The sequence below is a fragment of the Ptychodera flava genome, chromosome 2 (assembly GCF_041260155.1).
Source record: "Ptychodera flava strain L36383 chromosome 2, AS_Pfla_20210202, whole genome shotgun sequence".
Taxonomy (NCBI): domain Eukaryota; kingdom Metazoa; phylum Hemichordata; class Enteropneusta; family Ptychoderidae; genus Ptychodera; species Ptychodera flava.
In genome coordinates, this window is record NC_091929.1 from 17,262,656 (window position 1) to 17,284,927 (window position 22,272).

The 22,272-nt window shown below is 36.5% G+C and overlaps 2 protein-coding genes across 4 annotated transcripts in view; one reads left to right on the forward strand and one right to left on the reverse strand.

Annotated features, from left to right (window-relative positions):
- Positions 1 to 22,272, reverse strand: part of LOC139115899 (V-type proton ATPase subunit E-like) — a 340,813-nt gene that overhangs the window by 10,074 nt on the left and 308,467 nt on the right. The window contains exons 1-4 of one of the 2 annotated variants that reach the window (XM_070678322.1): positions 6,135 to 6,294; positions 5,642 to 5,707; positions 4,084 to 4,193; positions 1,890 to 2,115 (exon numbers count right to left, since the gene is read on the reverse strand). In XM_070678322.1, the coding sequence (XP_070534423.1) occupies positions 1,890 to 2,115; positions 4,084 to 4,193; positions 5,642 to 5,707; positions 6,135 to 6,167 (435 nt within the window). In that variant the 5' untranslated portion in view covers positions 6,168 to 6,294. Of the gene's footprint in view, positions 1 to 1,889; positions 2,116 to 4,083; positions 4,194 to 5,641; positions 5,708 to 6,134; positions 6,295 to 22,272 lie in introns of those variants that run through there. The other variant, XM_070678329.1, reaches the window with a different exon arrangement.
- Positions 7,721 to 18,572, forward strand: LOC139115889 (nucleoporin Nup37-like). 2 transcript variants are annotated; one of them, XR_011548203.1, is made up of 8 exons: positions 7,721 to 7,972; positions 9,025 to 9,149; positions 12,374 to 12,446; positions 13,151 to 13,336; positions 15,502 to 15,683; positions 15,886 to 16,015; positions 16,399 to 16,886; positions 17,231 to 18,572. XR_011548203.1 is itself a non-coding variant. In XM_070678305.1 (7 exons), exons 1-7 carry the CDS (start codon positions 7,820 to 7,822, stop codon positions 16,513 to 16,515), a joined length of 966 nt encoding a protein of 321 aa, XP_070534406.1. In that variant the 5' UTR covers positions 7,721 to 7,819; the 3' UTR covers positions 16,516 to 17,598. The 2 variants fall into 2 exon arrangements, 1 of the variants encoding a protein (XP_070534406.1); XM_070678305.1 differs by having other exon boundaries at positions 16,399 to 17,598.

Below are 22,272 nucleotides of genomic sequence, written 5' to 3' on the forward strand. Positions count from 1 at the left end.
ACAACCTGCTAAACAGTGGGTCAAATCTTCCTGTAAAAGAAAATCTGCTTGGTTTAGAGGGCCCACCTCAAACAAAATTAGGGATTCTCCCAAAGATAGTGGTGATCTCTTAGGTTAGGGTGCTTATATGTATCTCTATACTCTCCAAGATGGTGGTGATCTGCTTGGGTAAGGGTGCCTATATGTATCTCTATCATGAAATGAAATATTTCACCTACATTTGTAGGCTACTGACAATCTGATTGGCTGAAGATACCAGGAGTGTCTCTATCAAAGACTAAATACTGTGTGTTATGTAGGTCATTTCCCCCACACTCATCATGACCTAAGTCCAATTAGTCTAGAACATTCTCAAGGTCACTGCCCTTAATGACCTCACAACCTTGAATTCAATTAGTCATGTTTGGAATGTTCTGGAAAGTTGATTAGTTGTGTAAGAGAGATAATTTTAGAACAGTAATTAGCATGTCAATAAAAGTTCTAGACTGTTCTTATATGCTCTTATGTAAGCACGTGTATAAAAGGGACGTGCACAGCTTCCAGTCAGACTTTTGGGATCGTGTCTCTTGTGTGTTACTAAACTCCAGCAGTAGTCATTCTCAAGACTTTTCAAGACCTTCACTGCCAACGCTGGATTTATACTGTGGACTTTATGCAGCTTCAAGCCTGCAAGCCGAAGGACTGTTCATTCATCCGACTGACTGTTACAACTCTGAGACTGGAGCTCTGCCGTCCCAGCTGAGATAAGTAGTCTGTACACTTTTAAAGCTTGTACTCTATCCCTGACTTAGCAATTAGTTTTATTTTCGTAATAAATTTTGTTCAAACGTAAACTGCTGAGTTCACCCTTTTGTTTGTTTTCTCTGCACGTAACAACTGTGTTCATTAGAAAGTAATTGCTTACTCGTGTATGTATGAATCCCTCCTCTACGGTACAGTCAAATTGTACTTGTACAGGAATTATGAGAATCTTGTACAAGTATATCAGTATATAAGCCCTACCATGGTACAGCACAAATATTGAATAGCGCTAATCGCAAATGACGTCACTGTTCTCTCTCATTAATATGCATAATTAAATAGTTGTCCGCATTTTCCGCATGAACAACGAAAATAAAACAGTGAGTGTTAGAATGGTTATTTAGTGTCTCACTTATTCGTATGAATTGATGACTGAGACTACAAGCTGCAACAACAGCCACGCATACAAAGACAAAATTTGTCCGAATTTCAGCATATTTGTCCGAAAGTCGCATGTGTGTCGCTATATTTACCAACCCTAAACAAATATTTAACAAACCCGAAATCGCAATCAAAACTTGATGATACATTTAGTTTGACTGTGGCAATTTGGTAAGTGAAGTTGAGGCCAACTGAAGAGCTGTGGATCAAGAAGATGTTTCCTTCCATATCAAGACAGTTTCATTGTAACTACTGGTACTGTAGAAGAACTCTTGCGGGTGAGTACATGTAGCGATATGAAGAAGATAGTATTTTTTACTCTCATGCCAGTTGACGAGATCTCCAGAAAAGACTATCGAAACCTTTTCTGTCAATTTTTTGTCTTCAACAATGCCTTTCAGATATTGACAGATTTTGATAACCCGTGGATGTCTAGAGTGACCCTAAATAACCATGCATAAATTAGCATAAATTAAGATTGTGTGGCAGAAAACATGTTGCATGATTACATGTATATGCCAATCCCAAGGATAACCACTGTGGTGTGTTGCTAAACCTGTGATATATCGAACATTATTGACAATGTGCTAGGGTGCCTGTCTCCATCTGTGAGAAACACAACCCCTAGAATCGATGTATCTTGGACTGTTATTTAGCATGGTATGATTCCGGCACTCTACGGCAATGCATTCTGTGAGCTGTTCTTACTCCACCAAAGCAGTATCCTGTTTCCTAGTTTGGATAACCACCACAGATTCTAGCAATTGGAACAATCCCTGTGTGATCAGACCCTCAAGGAGTTTGCTGTATTTAATTGTATCCTTCGTGACAGTTCCAAGACGCATCCTTGCCTCTTCCAAAAGAGATTCTACGTGATCCTCACGAGCTTTCAGAACTCGTAACCTGGCTTGGTTCAATAAGTTGGAATTTTGACTGTGGATGAGAAAGAATAGTTTTCAGATTTTATAAATAACCCTTGTGTTTGTCTCTGATATGCTCAACAGGAGCCAGATATTATTATGGCATTTAAATGAGTACTAGTATGCTTAAGAGTGTGGATCATTTTCAAAAAATATTAATTTTAGGTATATATTTGTAGAAATTTACTCTATGTTGAAATGTGTTTGACATACAGTGGGTTGCAATTCAGTGCCACCAGTCAACTCAGTGTGTGAAACAGTTTTAGTTTCACCAAACACATCTTATACCTTTCAGCTGTAAGCGTTATTAAAAACAGATACATGTACATTGTAGATCTAGTGTAATCAACTGTTCAGCTACCGGTCCAGCTCGAGTTGTTGCTCAGTGCTGGTTTACTGTAACTAATCAATAAGTCAGTGACTTTTAAATGTGTTCTGATACCCAAGCTTATCGTTTATTCGTTCGTTGATATTGACATGTACGTACAATGTGTCTGTCTAACAATAACATAGAGAGCCAATTTATGAACATAACAAATGCACTATACTAGCACATAGAGTCACATACCGGTACATTGCACCGTAATTTTGTTTCCCACTCACGGTGATTTTTGTATCACACCAAATATTAGAATTGGAAAACAAGAAAATTCAAATTAAATACTACTGTAATCTATAGTCTGACATTAACACAAAACTCAACAATGACAAATTATGCTTGAATTTAGTAAAAGCACCAAGGTGCTAAAATTGTAATAAATGCATTACACTGATATGAATATAGTTTGTTACAAATTTGCAGATGGTCTTGAAATTCACTATTTCATTTGTAACCAGTAACCTTTGTCTTTCTGAAATCAGAGGCCTGCCATTTCATATGACATTATTTTGACAGAGATATTAAGTTAGTTACGGTACATGTAAATAGCAAAATTATATTCATTTCACTCTAATCTGCAAAGGCACATCTCACCCAATAACAATGTCACACAACTTTTTTTGTAACAGCCATGTTGATAGTGTATTTGTCTTGTACACTGTGTGTCAGTGTGCTAAAATTAAATTGCATTTACAGCTTGGTCCTCTACAAGCTGACCCTTGACCTAATGGCTGAAGTTAATGATATGTACACTGTGGCAAAGTTGAAAACACTCTGACATGGACTAGAGATTTCTGAGGTTAAAAGATCATGAAGTATTTCAACCTTCATGCAAGTTCTACCCTTCTTTTCCTGTATTTGCAGAGAAATTCTTTGTAGTGGGAATGCATGAAACTATATGACAAGAACAATTCCATATATTCATCACAATTTCTACGTTGGATTGCTGTAGCATTCAATTGCATTTCAAGGTCTCAAAATTTGTTGATGGCTGATCTCTCATTCGCTGATACTACATAATTTATTGATGTATTTGAAGATATATGACTTTCTTGCGTTAAGAGTTTTTTTCTACACTTTACAACGTACAGATTTTCTATACATTTTGTGTCATTCTTGTCAATGAATCAAATGGCAATGAGGACAATTGTTTTTTTTCAGTTGAGTCACCGAGTATAAGACATTTCTGTTACTACTTGGAAACTTTTGGCTATGAAGTGGAATCTTCTCGTAAATAAAGGCTGCGTATTTAAAACTATAATTTTTTTTTAAAGTTTATGCATTAATAAACCCATTCAATAATATCAGTGACAACCAACTTAATAGAATTTTGTGACACTCACAAGTCACACCTATTGCTAGACAAATTTTACACATATTTGTTCAATACCTCTTTCAAAAACTGAAAATTTTCATTCCTAAATTACGAGTTGTAAGTTTGAAATTGCTACACTGGTCATCACACCATACATGTTCATGTAGTCTGTCACTGTCTGTGTGGGAGAGATGACATTTGGTTTAACAGAGCTTGTAAAGCTAACGTACGGTGTGTGAAAGTCAATGATGAATGCAGGGGGGGGGGGTCAAGATTTGTTTTCTTACATTTTTTTCTTTAGCTCTAGGTTTTTCTCTTTCTTCTCATAATATTCCATGATCTTCACACGTTGTTGCTGGACCAGGCGACCTTTCTCCATATTGAACTCTTCCTCTGCCTAGAAGAGCAGCAACCAAACCATTTCAGTTTACCCAGAGTCTCATGACAACCAAATTATGTACAACTAAATTATATGGTATTATCAAGCATCAGACAATAACGTTAGCAATTATTAACTATTTGCCTCCCAGCCATCACCTGTACAGAGTGAAGCCAGCCATACCAATGGACACACAAGTTTCAATGCAATGGAAAAAGGCTAAATAGTAATCAACCACGTTTCCCGTTTTTATGACATTTCTTAACCATAAAATGTAAGATCAAACACAAGCTAAATATTAAATTTATTGTGACGTTTTGATGGTCGATATTCATTTGGTGAACATATTCTATTATTTTATCACAATGTCTTGGCTTTTAAACTTTAATAAAAAATTGAGTATTTCCAGTAAAGTTATTCAATATTCATGTTTTTAACAAATAAATACCAGACACTTTCACAAATTCAGCATTTTCTGGCAATTTTTATCCCAAGTTTATACATATATTGACATCAGACAGATATTCCAAAATCTAAACACTTCATTACAAATGTAGTGCGAATTGATAAATACATTTTGACAAACTTTTACACTTGATTCGATTTCCTGCATTGTCCCAATATTGAAACAAAGGTAATCAAAGTTAGTGAAAATTTATGTCACTTCTTAAAACAACTAGAATTTTGAAATATCGTAGTCAAAGACATACTGTATATAATTGCAGGTTAATTAGAGATATATGCCCTTCTTTTTTGCCTGTTGGTGTTTTTTTAATATTTGCAAGATGTAGTAGGTAGATAATACAATTCACTCAACAACACTAAACAATCCGGAACAAAATATTGGTATATAAATCTTGGTAATTTCTTTATCTTGTACCAAAATTAGCATTATGACCCGATAAATTTTATTATTGATTTGGAAAGAGAATGGTTGAAATTTTAAACAAAAGTTTAGGTCTTTCATTTTCAAGTCCCGAACTACCTTAATCAGCAATAGAGGAATCAAATTATGATTTGATTTTGCAGAATGATCACATTTTAGAAACTCTTGCTTCTGCAAAATCTGGCAAACTCATGCATGATAAAAAAAATAGTGTAAGAGGTTTTAAATAGGGTTAGCCTGGTTACTGGAAGCAGACGCTATTTTGATTTGGCCCAACTAATCATGATCATATTACATTTGTCTAACTGTGGACAGAATCTTCAAGTTAACAGCCTCTTGATTGCAGTTCAGTTGGACTTCTGACACCAAAAGGCAAGTTTGAAAAGCCACAACAATTTAGATAATGACACCCAAACTGATGTATTGCAACCAGATAACCATTATGTATTGAAGCCAGATAACCGTTCTTATTCATTACATAAACTGTTCATATTCAATAATATATGAATGTGGACATGGATACAATGAACTTCCAACAATCTCAATTACAATCGTTTTACACATATGCATACATACATACCTTTGCGTCAATTTCTTCGGCCTTTTCATTGGCTTCCTGGTCAATGAAGGCCATCATATGTTTGATCTGAAACACAACATTTCAAAGGGGTTTATTTTAGTGTTGCAAATAATCGGTAGTAACGCGATGCTGGTAGTAAAAAGTGTAACACATTTTTGCTTGGTACGGTATACCCGCATGTTGAAACACAATACCTATGTTTGCCGGCCGGTTCCTGGGTGAATGTGCTTTGCAAAAACGAGTAATTCCGTAGGGCCTTTCTCACTTGATATGAATCATACTTATCAGATTTTTTCCTCAGATACCTGAGGTTTTTTGAAGAAATGTCGTTACATTATGTTTTCCACAATTATTACACTGATCGCTTTTGAGTTCCAGTCGCCCAGACCAAGGTACGTACCAGAAGATGTCCGGACGAACACCATCAAAATGTTATCAATGCTCTCTCAGTGGCACAGTTTGGAATTTTAGACTATCTGGATCCAAAACATACCTGTTTCTGCACATCTGCGTCACTCAAAGCCATTTTGATGTCCTACGTTTGGTAATTCACGGCAAAAAAATCAATTCGTTATATCAACCAAGTTGCCCTCAACCGATCCAGCTCGCCCACGATTAAAATGGCTGATGATCACATGATCATGTGAGTATGGTTGAGTGTACTTGTAAGAAGGGGTGTACGTTGTTCTAATATGTGGCTGTAAGACAAATGATACATTTTTATGAAAGAAATGTAAACCAAGCACGGTAAATTTGTATTAAATACTTTGTTTGACATAAATATTTCAGTTTTCATACATTGTTTGACAAAGACTTGAGGTATATCATGTTATTAGCATACTTATGTTCCCACACCCTTATTCTGTCACCCACTGTATCTGGTCACCTGATCAAAGAAACCCATGACCTGCTTAGCCAGTAGCACGCTTCAGATTGAGAATCTGTTTGCAATTATTGTATTTTGTTCACTGTGTATAAAAGGCATCGATAGTATCGTTTCACTGTTTTTGTCAATTAAATGTCGACTACAGTTTCTTGTTCTATTCCAGAAAATATGTTTTTATGGCATGATTTGTGTGTTACCTCCATTGCATGAGATACACATCGTTGAATTGTCAACTCAGCCTATAAACTGCATTGGTAGTGTCGAAAAGTAAATTCTGGTCCGGACTACAAATTACAATTCAAATGTAAACGTGATATTACATTATACACATGTATATATGCTTAACGGTAGTTGTTTCTGTGTTTCAACTGTCGAGAAGTAGAACAAAAACTTAGAATATTGATATACCAAAGAAAAGTAGTAAAACAATATAAATGTTACTCATTTAACTGAAACTTGTATTAAACATTTGTAATTTAACTGGAGAAGGAAAGCATTACAAAAATGACAAATGTGGCAATTATGATGTACTGTATAAACTTGTTGTTAACTAAAAAATCGAGCAAAGAAATGACAAATACATGAACAAATAACTGACAAAAACACAAATACTGATTGAATAAATAAAAAAGGAAAACAATAAATTGAATATGAATTGAAATAATGGACAGAACAACACATGCCACATTTGGAATCACTTCCAACTTTAGTGATACTGACATCACACTTTGAATATCATGTTGCATGTGTCGATCGGTCGTCATTTACTTCAATTATATTCAATTTATTGTTTTCTCTAATATTTATTTATTTGTTCTTTGGTTTCTATTTACTTGTTATTCGTTTCTTACTTTTGTGTCTGTTTTAATTTTATTGGTTGAGTATTTTTTAGTTAATTTGTTTTTGTCAAGTTTGTTTGCTTGGTTGTATATCCTGGCTTCGATCCCTATGCTTATACATTCTCGATTATTTTTCTATCAAACTGTCAATCAAAATGTGCAATTATCGTATCAAGTGATTATCGTATCTATGTCGTAGTAATATTCTGATGAAATTTAAATATCTCATTTTCTCATGGCCAGTGCCTGTAAGTCATATCACAGTCCTCTGTGGTCATGTAAAGGCCTGCTCACGAACTACGAGCATCACAACATGCGATCTGAAAACGAATTACAGTAAGAAAATGCTGCAAAATGCCTGGCGGGGCATTCGAGGACATGAGATCTCGAGAACACCACGTACCGCGTACACCTGTCGCACACATCTAATTGCACTGTGTCTTATCAAGAAAGATGTTCGATAAAACTAAAAGTGGAGGTATTACCTACACATTCGATACGCCAGACACGGTAACAACTGTCCAGTTTTGTCCGCTCGAACAGTTTTCTCAGCTGATCGCATACGGAGATTGTTTGAGAGTGTCACTTGGGATATGTCGCTTCCAGGTAAGACAATCATACTGTGGTTCAATAGCGCACAACTTTCATCGGCGATTTGGATGGCCTTTACCCACCATCCAAAATCGCCGAGGAAAGTTATGGGCTACGGAACTGCAGCAATGAAAACGAAAGCGATCCCATTTCTTCATTCTTTACTTTCACAACAAGACAAATCACTTTCCCTAAACAATTTGTTCAGTGTTCAAATACTCAATCATGGACAGTTAGAATGTCACTACACATCCTACAACTCTCGGTCCCCTGTGGTTAAAGACATGGCCAAGGCCCCTACCCTTGAAGCATGAAAATCAGATTGTAACTGCAGATAACTGATAATTTTCAGAAGCTGGACCGAAATTCAGTGAGGGGAAAGATATTTTCTTTCACCCAAATTTTGCAGTATTTCAAGATCAGTTTTTTTGGAAAGCATGGCTTGGCCAGCAACAACGTAGCCGTCAATGCAGTATAGTGGTAGGCTTTGCCTGTAACTTGGTCATGCAAATGCTTAACTTTTTACTTACGTTTTTGCAAATTTTTAGACTGTGACTTTTGACCTGGGTCAAAGGTCATAAAGGTCTCTAAAATGGGGTCCTAAAGTAATGAGATTTTAGGTCTAAAATTGGCCCAAGGTTTTTTACGTGTGGCTGCACACCCCTACCACTGCTCTGAGCAAGAGCCCCCCTCCATACGTCATCGAGGACAATTTGTGGTTTATGTAGTGCCTGACATGTCAAGAAACAACATCCATAGGTTTGTTTGGCCCACCCACATTGGCCTATTGTTTTACCATTTGTTTTCATTTCTCTGTTTCTGCATAGTATTTTTGGTCTTCCATGACAGCTTACGTGGATGTATGAATAAAAATTAATGCTCAGTGACAAAATGATGAAAATAGACTTCTTAGATCAGTCAGTTGATGTGCATTCTTGTTGTTTTACAAAGAAATATTATTGTTGCATTATATTCAAATATTTGATCATAGAGTCTCGAGAAATTCTGGAGGGTCTATGATGTGATGTCATGCTGTTCTCACACAGATTCAACATCTTTCTACACAGGATGAAGACTCAGAGATTGATGGTTTTGAGTTTGAACATCTCAGAGATTTTCATCACGGAACAAGGGTAACAACAATAGCATGGAGCCCAGAAACTTCATTAGAAACTTTACCAAGACAAGTCAAGTAAGTCTAATTCTTTTAAAGCGCAGTGGTCGTCGCGCCGCGCTTGCGTGGTTTTTTTTGTTGATAAACATAAATTTTTGTAAACATAAGTCTTCTCAACTTCAATAGGAGTGAGATGGGAGCAGTCCCCCACTTTGTTAAGGCCTTTGTAAGACTCAACATCATGCATAGTAAAAATATTAAGATCGGAAACGAACTTCAGTGGTATAAACTCGTGTAGAGCTACGAACATTGGGACACTACACTCAGCACATTATGTCGCTGAGTTCACTGTACGCAGACACATGTGAACAAAAAGCTTGATCGCGCGCGATCACGCTAGTTATACACAATGCTATGTACAGTACAGTGAAAATACATAACTAAAATGATCAACATTGCCTATATATGTAGACCAGCAACAAGCACAATGCCTAACACAAAAATTACACTCAAGACCATGATCGGCTAGCCTAAGCAGGACACGGGAGATGTTGTTGGGAGACGGTCACCGCGTTGACGTACACGGATATAGAGAATCCGGTCCCACAACGTACCGGCCGGCCCGCGACGACTTGGCCCACAACCAACTGTTGATCACCATGTCTTACTTCTCCTAGTATTACGTGGTAAGAAATAGTAAATGTCAGGAAACAATAGACAAAACGAGCGGGTTTTCGCGGCATTCGGCAGGAAAATTGCATGGCTACACCGTGCATAGACGTATCGAGAGATCCTGTGCCCCGGGCCTGTGCACGGTCATGGCAGTGATCCAACCGGTGCTGGGCAAACTTCGTTGTTGTACCTCCTGATTGCCGGGTAGGTCTGAATCCTCTTTCAAGTGAGATAACCCCCACATAACAAGAAGACCTATGAAAGGTCCTTCGCTTGACTTGATACCTGTACTCAGAATTCTCGTTTGCACCCCAAAACGGGGTAAACTTTGTTGTAGTTGAGTTGGATTCTCCACAGCCGAGTGTGTACATAGCGCGTCATATACCCGGTTTGACACGGACGTTCATACAGAACACGGAACGGAACAGATGCAGAGATGCTTCTTGCTGCAGCGGGCATTGCTCTGCGAGCTGTAGATTTCTGTAGTTTGAGTTGTTGTCTTTGTACAACTTGATGTACTCCTGTCGGGCCTCTTGAAATGAAAGCTCTCGTCCTTGCTAGCGATGTCGAAAACTAGAGCCAGGTCGTTGATAGTCATGCGTACATGCGTACGTCTAGCTCTATGGCTCGAGCGATAACAGTAGCCTAGTCAACTGATTCCAGCAAATCATGAGCAAATGTGATCTCAGTCTTAGCGTGCAATTATTGTTCAATATTCAGCAGATATTTAACTTAGATTAATTGACCTTTTATTGCGTGTTACACTTGGTTAGTTGGTATGCTTGTGACAGATCAGCCGCCATTTTAACAAGCGGCAATATAGCAAACATTACAATCAACCCGTACATGTGCGGCGTTCTTGGATTTGTTTACAACAGAGGGGGCCCCCTCAGGAGGATGCGCAGCGCGACGACCACTGCGCTTTAAGGTAATATACATCCTCTAAAATAAAAGACTTACACTTTTACTAAAACTTTCCTCAATGTATCTTTCAACCATTCTCTTTCAAAATCAAGAATAAAAATTGGGCGTCACTGTGTAAAGTTGATACTAGGGGCAACAAATTACCCAAGATTTACAGATATTTGAAATTCAAAATGGCCGCCATCCCAGTGTTAACTCTATGGAGAAAAGTGAAATTTCAATTTTCGAATAACTTAGACGTTGAAAAGTTTTCCTTCACCAAAAGCTTTAAATGAACACCCACAAGTGGTAGATCGCAACAGAAATGATATAAAGTTTGAAAGTCCGAATATCTGTCCCCAAGGCATGATCTTCCTTAGGGCAAAGAAATATAAAAAGTTTGTTTTTCATCCTCAGGGGCGTCAATTCAGACCTGCCGTGTCAACCCTTTTTCTGCTCATGAGGAAATAAAATGAAAAAAAAAATGCGAAAATTCCCAATGAGAGTGCATAACCACAGTGCTGTATAAAACAGAACTGCTGTATAAAATGTGAATAGCATGGCGGCCGGTCAGAGTCCTAATTAGCATATCAATAGAAGTCAAAGTTCACTGCTGGAGTGAAAATCATGAGTACTCCTTGGAAAATCAGCCGCATTACCTAAACGAACCAGAATTTTGTTCACAAAAGGAGTTAGAGAATGAGCGATAATCAGAGTTCAGGCAGGTATAGGTCATTTTATTAAATTCCACTCACTTTGGTTTATTTTGCCGTTCAAAGATCCAGTACATGTGGTGTTGTCGTAATAGACCCACTTTCGCTCGCAGCTATCTGTGGCGGGGGTTGACCTTTGACCCACATAGCGACGCACGCTACCCGCCAACAGATGTCCCATATACATATACAGTGGAGAATTCTACAGGTCAGGTCAAGGGACATGTTGTAATGGAGCACAATTTTTTATGGGTTTTAGGTCCATGATCTAAAATAATTTGTTCTACTGGTCAGGTCAAGGGACATGTTATAATGGAGGAAGATTTTTTATGGGTTGGAGGTCTACCGGTATGATCTACAATAATTTTGCAGAGACCTGTGCCGAGATGATGATATTTTTTATCTCCAGCAAATTGCATTTGAATATTATACATCAATGTTCATAGCCTTCCATTCCCTGTCTGTCCTTGAAATTTCTGTTTGATTACTAAGGTGGTAAAATTTTTGACAATACCTTCATTTATATTCAAATAGATGTTTTCACAGCAACACGTTTGTTTCCTTTCAAATTATTTGCAAAATTATTTAAATTTTGAGACATCTCTTTAGGAAATTCAGATCACAAAACTGCATTATACCAATATGTGAAAATCAATAAATCAGTCATATCAACCTGTGAGATGCTTTACCTCACATTGTGCAGCAAAGTTGAACTTTGTAATTAACTGATATCAATTGTTAGTAATTTGGAAGTAGTAGTAGTAATAGTAGTACATACTTGTATAGTTTATTTGTTAACACATTCAAAATAGACTTAAATTTTTGACAAATACCGTACATTAAAGACCTACAGGAAACAAATGTCACATCCTGTCCTTGTTGTGTTTCAGACACAGAACAAGTACCGTAGCTTTCAAACAATATGGTTAACTGATTACCATTGATACACTGGTAAGCAAGAAAGATAACAAATCGTTCAGCTTGTTTATTTCTTTGTTTTTACTTTGTCTACAGATTTTGTACAGCAGGAGCAGACAGTAAACTCAGATTGTTTTCATCAGATCTTAAAAGTGAAGATACTGTTACGGTAAATCTTATCAATATTTTCAAACAACAAAAGAGATAACTGTCTATCTAAAGGATAATTCTTTGTGATATTTATACCATACCATCAGGGTTCCTACAAAAGCTTATTTATGCACTAGTTGTGCAATGTCTCTGACTTCTCTCAAGTGAATTTTCGCGTTTTGCACAAGTTTAGTTTCAGTCATTTTGATTAGTGTTAGTTGGTAAGAATAAACTCCAAAACTTCTGCAAAAGATGTGATCTCAGTGCCAACCACGTTTTGAGTTTTAGTGCTCATTGTGGCATGGTTTCTACCAACACACAGTACTTGTATGCGGTAGTAGGCACATCCAACTGTACCGGTAGTGTTTGTGTCCTTCGCATGAAAACAGCAAATATAGCACAACATGTCAATATTAAGAGAGAAATTCCTGTTTTATAACAAAATCTCATCTCAATCTTGAAATTTGCTTTGATGAACAAGCATTGTAATTTATTTTATACCGATTTGTCATTCTTTTAAATTTACTATGTATCTTTATCAATTATATGTACAGTATGAGGAAAACCGTCTCATCACATCAAATCATAGTTCGCTGTGAATTAGTTTTTAGCTTTTCAGGAGTAGTGTAACACAAGTACGGATATTTTCAAAAGTGAATTGATATCATTTGACTAATTACCAAAAACTCTGACAGGTTAACAGTTTGTCCTGTTTGTTTTCAGGTAATGGATGGTCACACAAGTTATGTCAATGATGTTGTCTTTGAACCAACAGAAGGTCAACAAATTGCCAGTGTCAGTGATGATCACACTTGCCGAGTCTGGGACTTGGATGGACTCCAGAGGGCGTGCTTTCCTTTGTACTCACCTGGTATGTCTGTGTGTTGGCATCCAGATGAACCGGCCAAGGTAAGTTGTCACAGAGCAAAAACAAACATCCTGCATGTACTGGGGTTTGGTGTTTTCGATATCAGTGACAGATCTTGAATGAGGTAGTGCTCTTTTGACCTGTATAAAACTGAGGCTCAGCATTTTCCACATCAATCACAAATCTTGACTAACAGCAGTGGTCTTTTGACCTTTGTGAAAATTAGGATTGGTGTTTTCAAAATCAATCATACATCTTGAATAAAGACAGAGTTCTTCCTACCTTTATAAAAATGTGACCTGAAAACTAACACAAACGGCATGCATAGCAAACAAACAAGGATGACCCTTTACAGCAAAAACATTTCTGATACACTCACTCTGTTGCTTGGAAATACCATTTACTGAATGCTATGCAGTTAGTGTGTTTTTAAATCATATGTCAGAGTCCATTTTCTTATCAAGTCTATGTCTGTTGAAATTGGATAGCATAGACACTGATGCCTGCAACATGTCAAACCAGACAGACACCATCAGCTTTAGTATACTGGTTAAAGAGGCACTCATTTTCAATATTGTGATGAAAGATAATAGAATTCTATAATGTATTTTTAGTTATCCTCTTCACCTTAAAGATCTGGTGAAACGCCCATGTTGCAAAATCACAGAAATACAGTTGATGGTCTATAAAACAGTTATGTTCATTTCTTTTATCGTTTAGCACGCGCGATTATTAAATATGGCAAAAGGAAAATGCAATGTGGGCGTGTCCCCAAACCCTCTCCAGTCGACTTTTTTCGGCTTTCCGAAGTTTGCCCAATATTGTATCTCATATTACACTGATAACAGAAGTATTTTACACATTCGTAAGCTCCCCATGGGGAGTATGCTTAACTTCTAGGGTTTCCGCTTGCATAATTAGTATCATACTCTGTTCCCGCTAACGCTCGCAACACTTGCAAAATGCGATAAATGAATAATTGAATACGGCGAAAATTCTATCAAAACGATTCTCCAGGCTTGCGAATATATATTTTGACGTGAAATTCGGTTTCGCCAGCCAAAGCTACAAGTTTTGCCGATTGATCGAAGCGGCTGGCCGTCAGGTGGTGGAAAATCGCTGGCTAAAAGCAGGACGATTGCCGGGTGAAATATGAATAGATAGTTTTTACCCTTTTTGTACTATGCAATAATCTTTCTAAAATTGAAAAGAAAACGTAACTAGCGCGATGAATGGTGCAAATAGATAACACTTTTTCTCGCCAGGATACTTCCGGGTTTATCGCTTAACTTGTTGCTCAATCGAGGTCTCATTCTTGTCATCCAAATATCCAATAATGAGATGTACAATCTATGTATTGTATTCTGTGATTTGTTTGTTTGCGTCTCCGACCTGTATCGGCTGCTCTGATTGGCTAAAATTTTTAATAGAGTCAATTGCCATAACCTTTCACAAAGGCGTCGTGAAGTTCATACTGTCGTCGATCCGGTTTTTACAAGGGATAAATGATTTTGCACTAAATGCTTTTTTTTTGGTCCAAAAAAAGCAATCGAAGCACAGAGAAGTATGTCTTGTTGTTTTTATTTCATTTCTAGTCGTGAATTTGCGCCTAAAAGTGGTCTGTCAAGTTGATACTGATTGCCCATGCTATTCTTATGCATGTGTGTATCGTATACATCGCTGGTACAGAGTCATTACTGATACGATTTACGTGAACGAGCAGAGCCGACCTTCATTTACCATGGATTTCGTTTACATGTAACAAAGCAGACAGCGTTTGTAGTATTCTTTTGGTCAAGCAATCCTCCATCAGACGTAGCGCTGGCGGGAGAGTGTGCTGGTGAGAAACGGACGGCCAGCACGGGTTGCCCCATGGAGGTACTAACTCCATAGTTGCACTGATCACACACTTGTTGTGTTAGCGGATATGGGACGGAGATAAGGGATGGCGTTGGGTCCACTATTCAATGTAAATGATCAGCGTTGTGACATCAGAGTGTACCAACCATGACCAAACTAAGGGCGTGGCCTAAGTTTAGCGAATTGACCCCGAATTGACCGTGCACATAGAAATATAAAAAAATTAGCACTCACGCATACTTTTATGTAGAAATTTTGTTGCGAGTGTAACAATATTGTCACCCAGAAGCTAAATAGCTCAGTACACGTTGATTTCACCAGATCTTTCACATTTCTCTACTTTTAGCTAATGGTGGCTGAAAAGAAAGGCACAATCAGATTTTATGATCTCACAACCCACCAACCAATTATGTCACTAGATGCAGGTCATGTGACACTTATGTCGGCTGATATCTGCTTTCTCGACCCAGTTCGTATTGGTTGTATCGCAAATGGTAATTGGATGATGTGGGATTCCACAAGGTCAAGGTGAGAACGTCTTCAGTGATGGAACATTGTGCATTCTTACACAAGTTAAAAAAATTTCAACTAAGCCTTTGAAAATGGTGTAATTCCTATGTATTACAAAACAATATTTAATATCTTTTTCTGATATTTTGAATACCTGATGTAAGATGCGTGTCATAGTTGCAGAGCAATATTTTCAAGAACCTTATCATTTCTTCTTCAGCCTGCCACAGGAGAACAGACAAGCTCACAATGAGGGTGGTAGAAATTTCAGATGGTCACAAGTCAGTGAGAATCTGTTTGCCACAACAGGACACAATGAGGTCAAGGTATTCCATCTGGGACACTCACAGGTAATGTAGGCTTCATGCACAATCAAGCTTTTCAACTCTTTACTTACAAAGCACAGCACTTCAAACAACTCTATTAGTGTAAACAAGTGTAGAGGTACTAGTCTGTGTTTGTTTTATAACCATCATATTATTCATGTCTTCTTGAAATTGGATTACAGAACATGGCACTTGACAGTGCTTGTGGTTTTAGTCTAGAGTATGCTTTATACAGTTCACTTGACAGACTTGGTACTAAACAATTTTCGCATTGGTGGACTTTGAACAGAATTTTCTGTGGTTATTTGTGAATGAAAGGTGATATAAAAAGCAGTCGTCTCATTCTTGTCTAGAAAAAGTAAAATAACTCTGCTCTTTCATCAATATGAATTTCCATTGGTTTTCAGGTACCTGTGTCAAGTTCATTACCAGTCACAGCAGGGGGTCTGAGTTGGCATGCTACTTTACCAGTTTGTGCTGTTGGTGGAGATAGGAAAGTACATCTATGGATGACAGAAATATGAACTCAGTCAGTGACAGATGAGTACAGACAACTATTCCACTTCTCGGTATTTCTACATGTTGCAAATTGAAAAGCTGTTTCAAAAGCTGTTCTTGAGATAATATAAAATGGAAACAGACTTTGGAAAACCAGTCCTACTGAGAACCTGACAATTGACAGAAACATTGTTACCATGGATGGATACATTTTGCTCAATGAAAAGTTCATTTGTCATCAAAATGGAAAGAGGTACATCTATTGTCATGGAAGTTCAAAAGAAATGGTTCATTTTAATGTTAAGGGTGTTCAATTCCTCGTCTGGTTTTATCCTCGCATTATAAATTTCCTGAATGCAGATTTGCACGGTGAATTGATATCATGGACATCTTTAAAGCCCCAGTGCTGCTAACTTTTGATGATAATTTCACCATTTTTGAATGTGAACCATAATTCCTTGTTCTTCTCCCCAAAGAATGTTGATATACACAGTATCCAGCTTGTCAACTCAGCCCCTATGGTTGTAAACTGCATTGTTATTGTTGAAAACTGACTTCTGGTCCGGACTAGAATTCAAATGTAAACAATAACCATGCATTTTACACATATAGACGCTAAGTTGACAAGCTAAATAGTGGGTGTTGCAACATTCTTTGGGGAGTAGAATAAGAAGTTGCAATTGATTTATAAAATAAAAATAATGAAAAAACATCAAAAGTTAGCAGCACTGGGGCTGTAAGTATTTAATTTTACTATGTGTATGCAGTACGACTGCAGATGTAAACCAACCATGTTCTGACTGAGTATTGTTTCCTTTAGGCCAAAGAGCTAAAGATATGCCGACTCAGATTTCAACTTTATTTTTGTCATCTCTTTGTGAGACAACAGAGCCATCATTGAAATTTCTTTTCTTTTTTTTTTTGCAAAGTAGTAAATTTCACTTTAATTCCGTGATGTCGAATAGTGATTGGTATGTACCGTACTTTATGTGCAAGTACCATGCATCATGGGAATGGAAACCAAAATATTTCTGCCAAGAAATGTATTTGCTCTATATTGAAACAAGAGAACTATCAGTGATTAAACTTTGTGATAGAAGCATTTCCAGGATTATTGACAATGTTTACAAAAATAATTCAACATATGAAGAATGGTGATTCAAAGAAAATTTCTCGCATGTCATTTAGCTTTCAGAACTTTGCATTGTTCCACACATCAATGCTGGATAAATTAAAGGGGAAGTTCACCAAGGATGATTTTTACATACCGGTATGTGCTAGCTTTTGGGTCACTTATTCCGGGATAGCCATTTTCGCCATAACTAGCACAATTTTTTTACAGAAGGCAGAAGTTGTATTTTAGGGCTTCATGAACTCACTGTATTTTGAGTCATGGGAAAGAAGTGTCAAACGTGGCACTTTCATCACATGATATGGCATCCTATGGATATGGCACTACTGTCATTCACATTCACATCAGGCTCTGCGTATTTGCATAACTATTGTTTAAGTTATGCAAATACACAAAGCCTAACTTGAGTGAGTGGACAGTGCCGTGGTATCAGATAGTCCCTGCCATATCATGTGATGAAAATGCCAAGCTTGGCGCTTTTTTCCCATGATTCACAATAAGGTGAGTTGATGAAGCCCTAAAATGCAACTTCCATCACTACTTTTATCTGTTTTTGTAAAAAATCGTGTGATTATAAGTGGCGAAAACGGCTATTTTGGAATAAGTGACCCAAAAGCTGGCAGGTACCCATGTAATAATCAGCCTTGGTGAACATTCCCTTTAAGAGTTGAAATCTACTTGTAATTCTGTAGTGACTGACACATTTAACGTCTATGGAGTTAAGTAAATGAAATACACAAGTTTCATGTCTTTAAATGCTCTCTCAATGTAGTTTATTACTCTAAACACCAATGAAAGTACATTCCTCAATTTAAAGTTACTTAACAGAAATTGAGAAATTACAGAAAGTTGATCATAGAACTAAAATCAAAAGGAAGGCCCATGTAAGGAAAATAATAACAGTGGTACATTGTCAATATATAAAAAGATGTTTGATTGGTTGAATAAACAATCCCAAACAGAATCATGGTTCTCAGCTTTAAATAGAATCTTTTAAGTGCATAAATAATGAAAGTGCTGGTACATTCATTTCTTGAATTCTTTTTGACCGAAAATGGTAAAAATTGCCCCAAATACAAAATTGCGGATTTCATAATTATTTAAATACCAGTATATCACATTTTGATGAAAAATTTTTGACCAAAAATGACAAAAATTGCCCTAAATATTCTATTTGAAATTTGTTTTATAACTGCACAAATATCTTATCCCTACAAACCTCAGCTGTTTGACAGCAGTTTTTGAGAAGATTTTTAAAGATTTTTTGACAAAAAATGGCAATAAATTCTGTAAAAATACAAGTGTGCACATTTCATCACAATTTTAACAAATCCTAATAAGGTCATCGCTAGTGAATGTGTATACTATATATCAAAGCTGTTGGACCAACCTTTACAGAGAAGAAGATTTTGGCCCAAAATAGCAAAATTAGCCTCAAAATACAAATTTGCATTTTTAATCACAATTTGAACAAATCTGATAATGGTAATCCCATGAGACCTGTACTCCACATATTAAAGGAAACGGACTGGACTTTGAATGTAAAACATTGACGGATAATGGATGCCTGATGACGCCACACATCCACCTATTGGATAAGCTCTGCATTGCCACATGGTGGCGAAGCTAAAAAGAAAACTGTGACTACGAGAAAAAAGGAACAGAGCAATTTTACATGTTCAAACATTCTTGAGCAAATGACATCATTGATAGATTTTGATACATTATAAAAATCATCACATGATTTGATATTTAAAGAAACAAATGATCATTACAAAAGTTCCTGTCAAAAACCTAGTACAGAAAAATATTGTATGTCTTATAATAACATTGCTGAAGTCGGCTGACCCAGGATATGGCAATTCAAAAAGAAACATGATAAAAATAGATTATGTATCTTCACATGAAAAAAGGCAGTTGCACTAGCAGATAAAATCTATAGATTGTTAGAATTTATAAATTGATAGTGTCTTACATAGTTAATGTACAAACTTTGAAAAGACATCAAAACACAAAAAAGTTGCACAACAACTAAACTTTAAAAATATTCACTGCATTATATAGAAATGGTTAAAACGTGTTTCCATTGGTCTCATGGAAAACATAAAGGAGAAATAGATGTAAAAATACTTCAATATGACAACATGTACATAACTAGCAAAATGAAAAAAAATATCTTAAGAATACTGATCCCATGGATCATGACTATGGAAAGTTCACTTTCATTTACAAGAAAATATAACAGTGTATTAAATACATGTATCATTCCAAAACTTAATTAGTATGAATAGTATAATTTTTAGCAGTAATACTCTTTTTATGTGGGGAGAAACCAAGTCTCTCTGAACTGAAAGAAAATTGTTCCATTCAGCCCAAGATTGTTTACAACAAATGCAAACATATATTTATAACCTTTTTCTTTGAAACTTTATTTTTCGTGTTCTCCTTTTTTAGCCAGGGCTCCTATCGACAATGGCTATAAAACAAAGTCAAAAGTTTCTACCATGTTTCTGCACAACTTTGTCTGGTATGATATGTATAGCTTTTTGTGATTATCATTACTGCTAGTCTATCACCTGACATTCAGTGATCAAAGTAGACTCACATCACTGTGAGCAGTGTATGGCAGTGAGGTTGAAAGTCTGCTCAGAACTTCACATCGTGAAAGATATTTGCAAATTTTTGACATCAGAAGTAAATTTCACAAGATGGATTTACTTTTACCTATTGAATAGATAATATAAATCTGATATTGCTAAATTTTTCACACATTTAATCGTCTCTGGTGAACATGAAAAAAGCTAAATACCAAATAAGTGCATTCACTTATTATAGATGACTGTGCTTATTCTATGTTGATGACACCATTGCATTGATATTTTGTTCACCTAATGGACACCAAAATTTCCAACGATATGTTATTTCAATTTAAAGCTAGTGAATTAAGATATATCAAAACAATGCTGGTCTAATCCTGTCACCAAATTTTAACTTTCTGATGGCATACAGAAGGGTGACAAGGATACTTGTAGAACATACATGTACATGTAAATGTATGCAACAAGATCAGAATTTATATCAGGCATTATTATGCTGAATAAATTTGTCCCTATTGGACAAAACGTGCACTCTGTAATTTTGTATGTATCATACATTGTAAATACATCAACACCAGTGTACGGTATATGTAGCTGTGAAATCTAAGGAATGATACTTAAATTACAAAGGAATGTTTGCATCTATGTTTGCAAAATTAAGCCTTAGGTACACTTTTAAGATATACTCTGAGTAAGAGAGTTATGGAGATGGAATCATAATTATTGAATGTTGGCTATCAAAATGACTGATGGGAACCTACACCTGCGGCTGTTATTTCAAGTAGCAAGTAGGTTTTAGTCCTTTTCACAATAAGACTAAGGTGGTTTGGTCTTAAACACTGGTAATATGGTGATTTTCTATGCTCTTTATATAACCCACCACTTTCGAAGATAATGTTCCATGTGATGAAAAATCACTCATTAGTTTCTTTACAAGAGATTGCAACAATACTAACAGAGTTGCCCTTTAGACTAGAGACAATATCATCTTGTGAGGCTGACCATGCGTATCACCCCAAACAAAGCCATCTGCCAATAATTTATCTTTTATTAAATGTACATTTTGCAAGGACAATGAATCACAGAGTGTTATCATTAATTGGCTACATCTGTATTCATCTGCTTTAATGACACTATCGATGATCGCTGACTGACAGCTATCATTCAAATCACAGTCTTTGAACTCCAACATTTCTAGTGACTCTTTATTAAACAACTCTATCCACGTTTTTGAAGAGTCAACCATTGAGGTGATTTTCCCACCAACAATTATTATCTTGGCCAGATTTGGTAATGCGACAATGCATTGGTGAACATTTTCTATCAAACACTCACGCAAATAATGAGTACAGAATTCATCTGACAGAATGTCAGGTAGTTCAATACAGAGTGATTTGAGCCCAGGGATCTTTTGAGTCTGCAAAACATAACATGCTTTAATGTATCGTTTAGTCAAGGCATTGCTATCTTCTAGTATAGCATGGTTCACATTGACATCGTCATAGCCCAAGTCAATATTTGACTTGTGATTCAAATCAAACTCCACTTCAATCGTTTTGGAGGAAGTCTTTATCACCTCACCATATGACCCTTGTATGGTCACTGTTTTGTCTTTGAATTTTACTCTATGTATGATTAGCCATTCACTGACAAGCTGTTCAATATTTACAGGTATTTCAATATCCTCACATCTTTCAGTAGATGATATGACAATTGTTTGAACAGACTGACATTGTAGCATTGCATTGCAAACTGACTTCATAAAATTGCACTGAAGAGATTTATTACTTTTGTATGAAAATTGCTGGGTATTAACTTCTGCAAGACACTCTAACACATCAAGAACTGGTGAGAGCCCATGTGATGTTTCAACATATTCAACATTGTTGAATGTTATATCCTTTGAAGCGCCTATTACACACTGAATGTCGTCTTTGATATTTGAAGTGCTTTTAATATGAGCATCAACGATAATTCTCTCTTTGACTGTTAAAATGTCTTTCTGAAGCTCTTGATACAAACTGATGATATCAGATTTTGATTTACAAAGTCCA

Excerpts from the sequence above, each read along its gene's own strand:
- LOC139115889 (XM_070678305.1), top strand. The coding sequence starts at position 7,820 with ATGTTCGATAAAACTAAAAGTGGAGGTATTACCTACACATTCGATACG. Across the intron at positions 12,447-13,150 it reads AAAGTGAAGATACTGTTACG|GTAATGGATGGTCACACAAG; the intron begins GTAAATCTTATC and ends GTTTGTTTTCAG. Across the intron at positions 15,684-15,885 it reads TGGGATTCCACAAGGTCAAG|CCTGCCACAGGAGAACAGAC; the intron begins GTGAGAACGTCT and ends TTTCTTCTTCAG.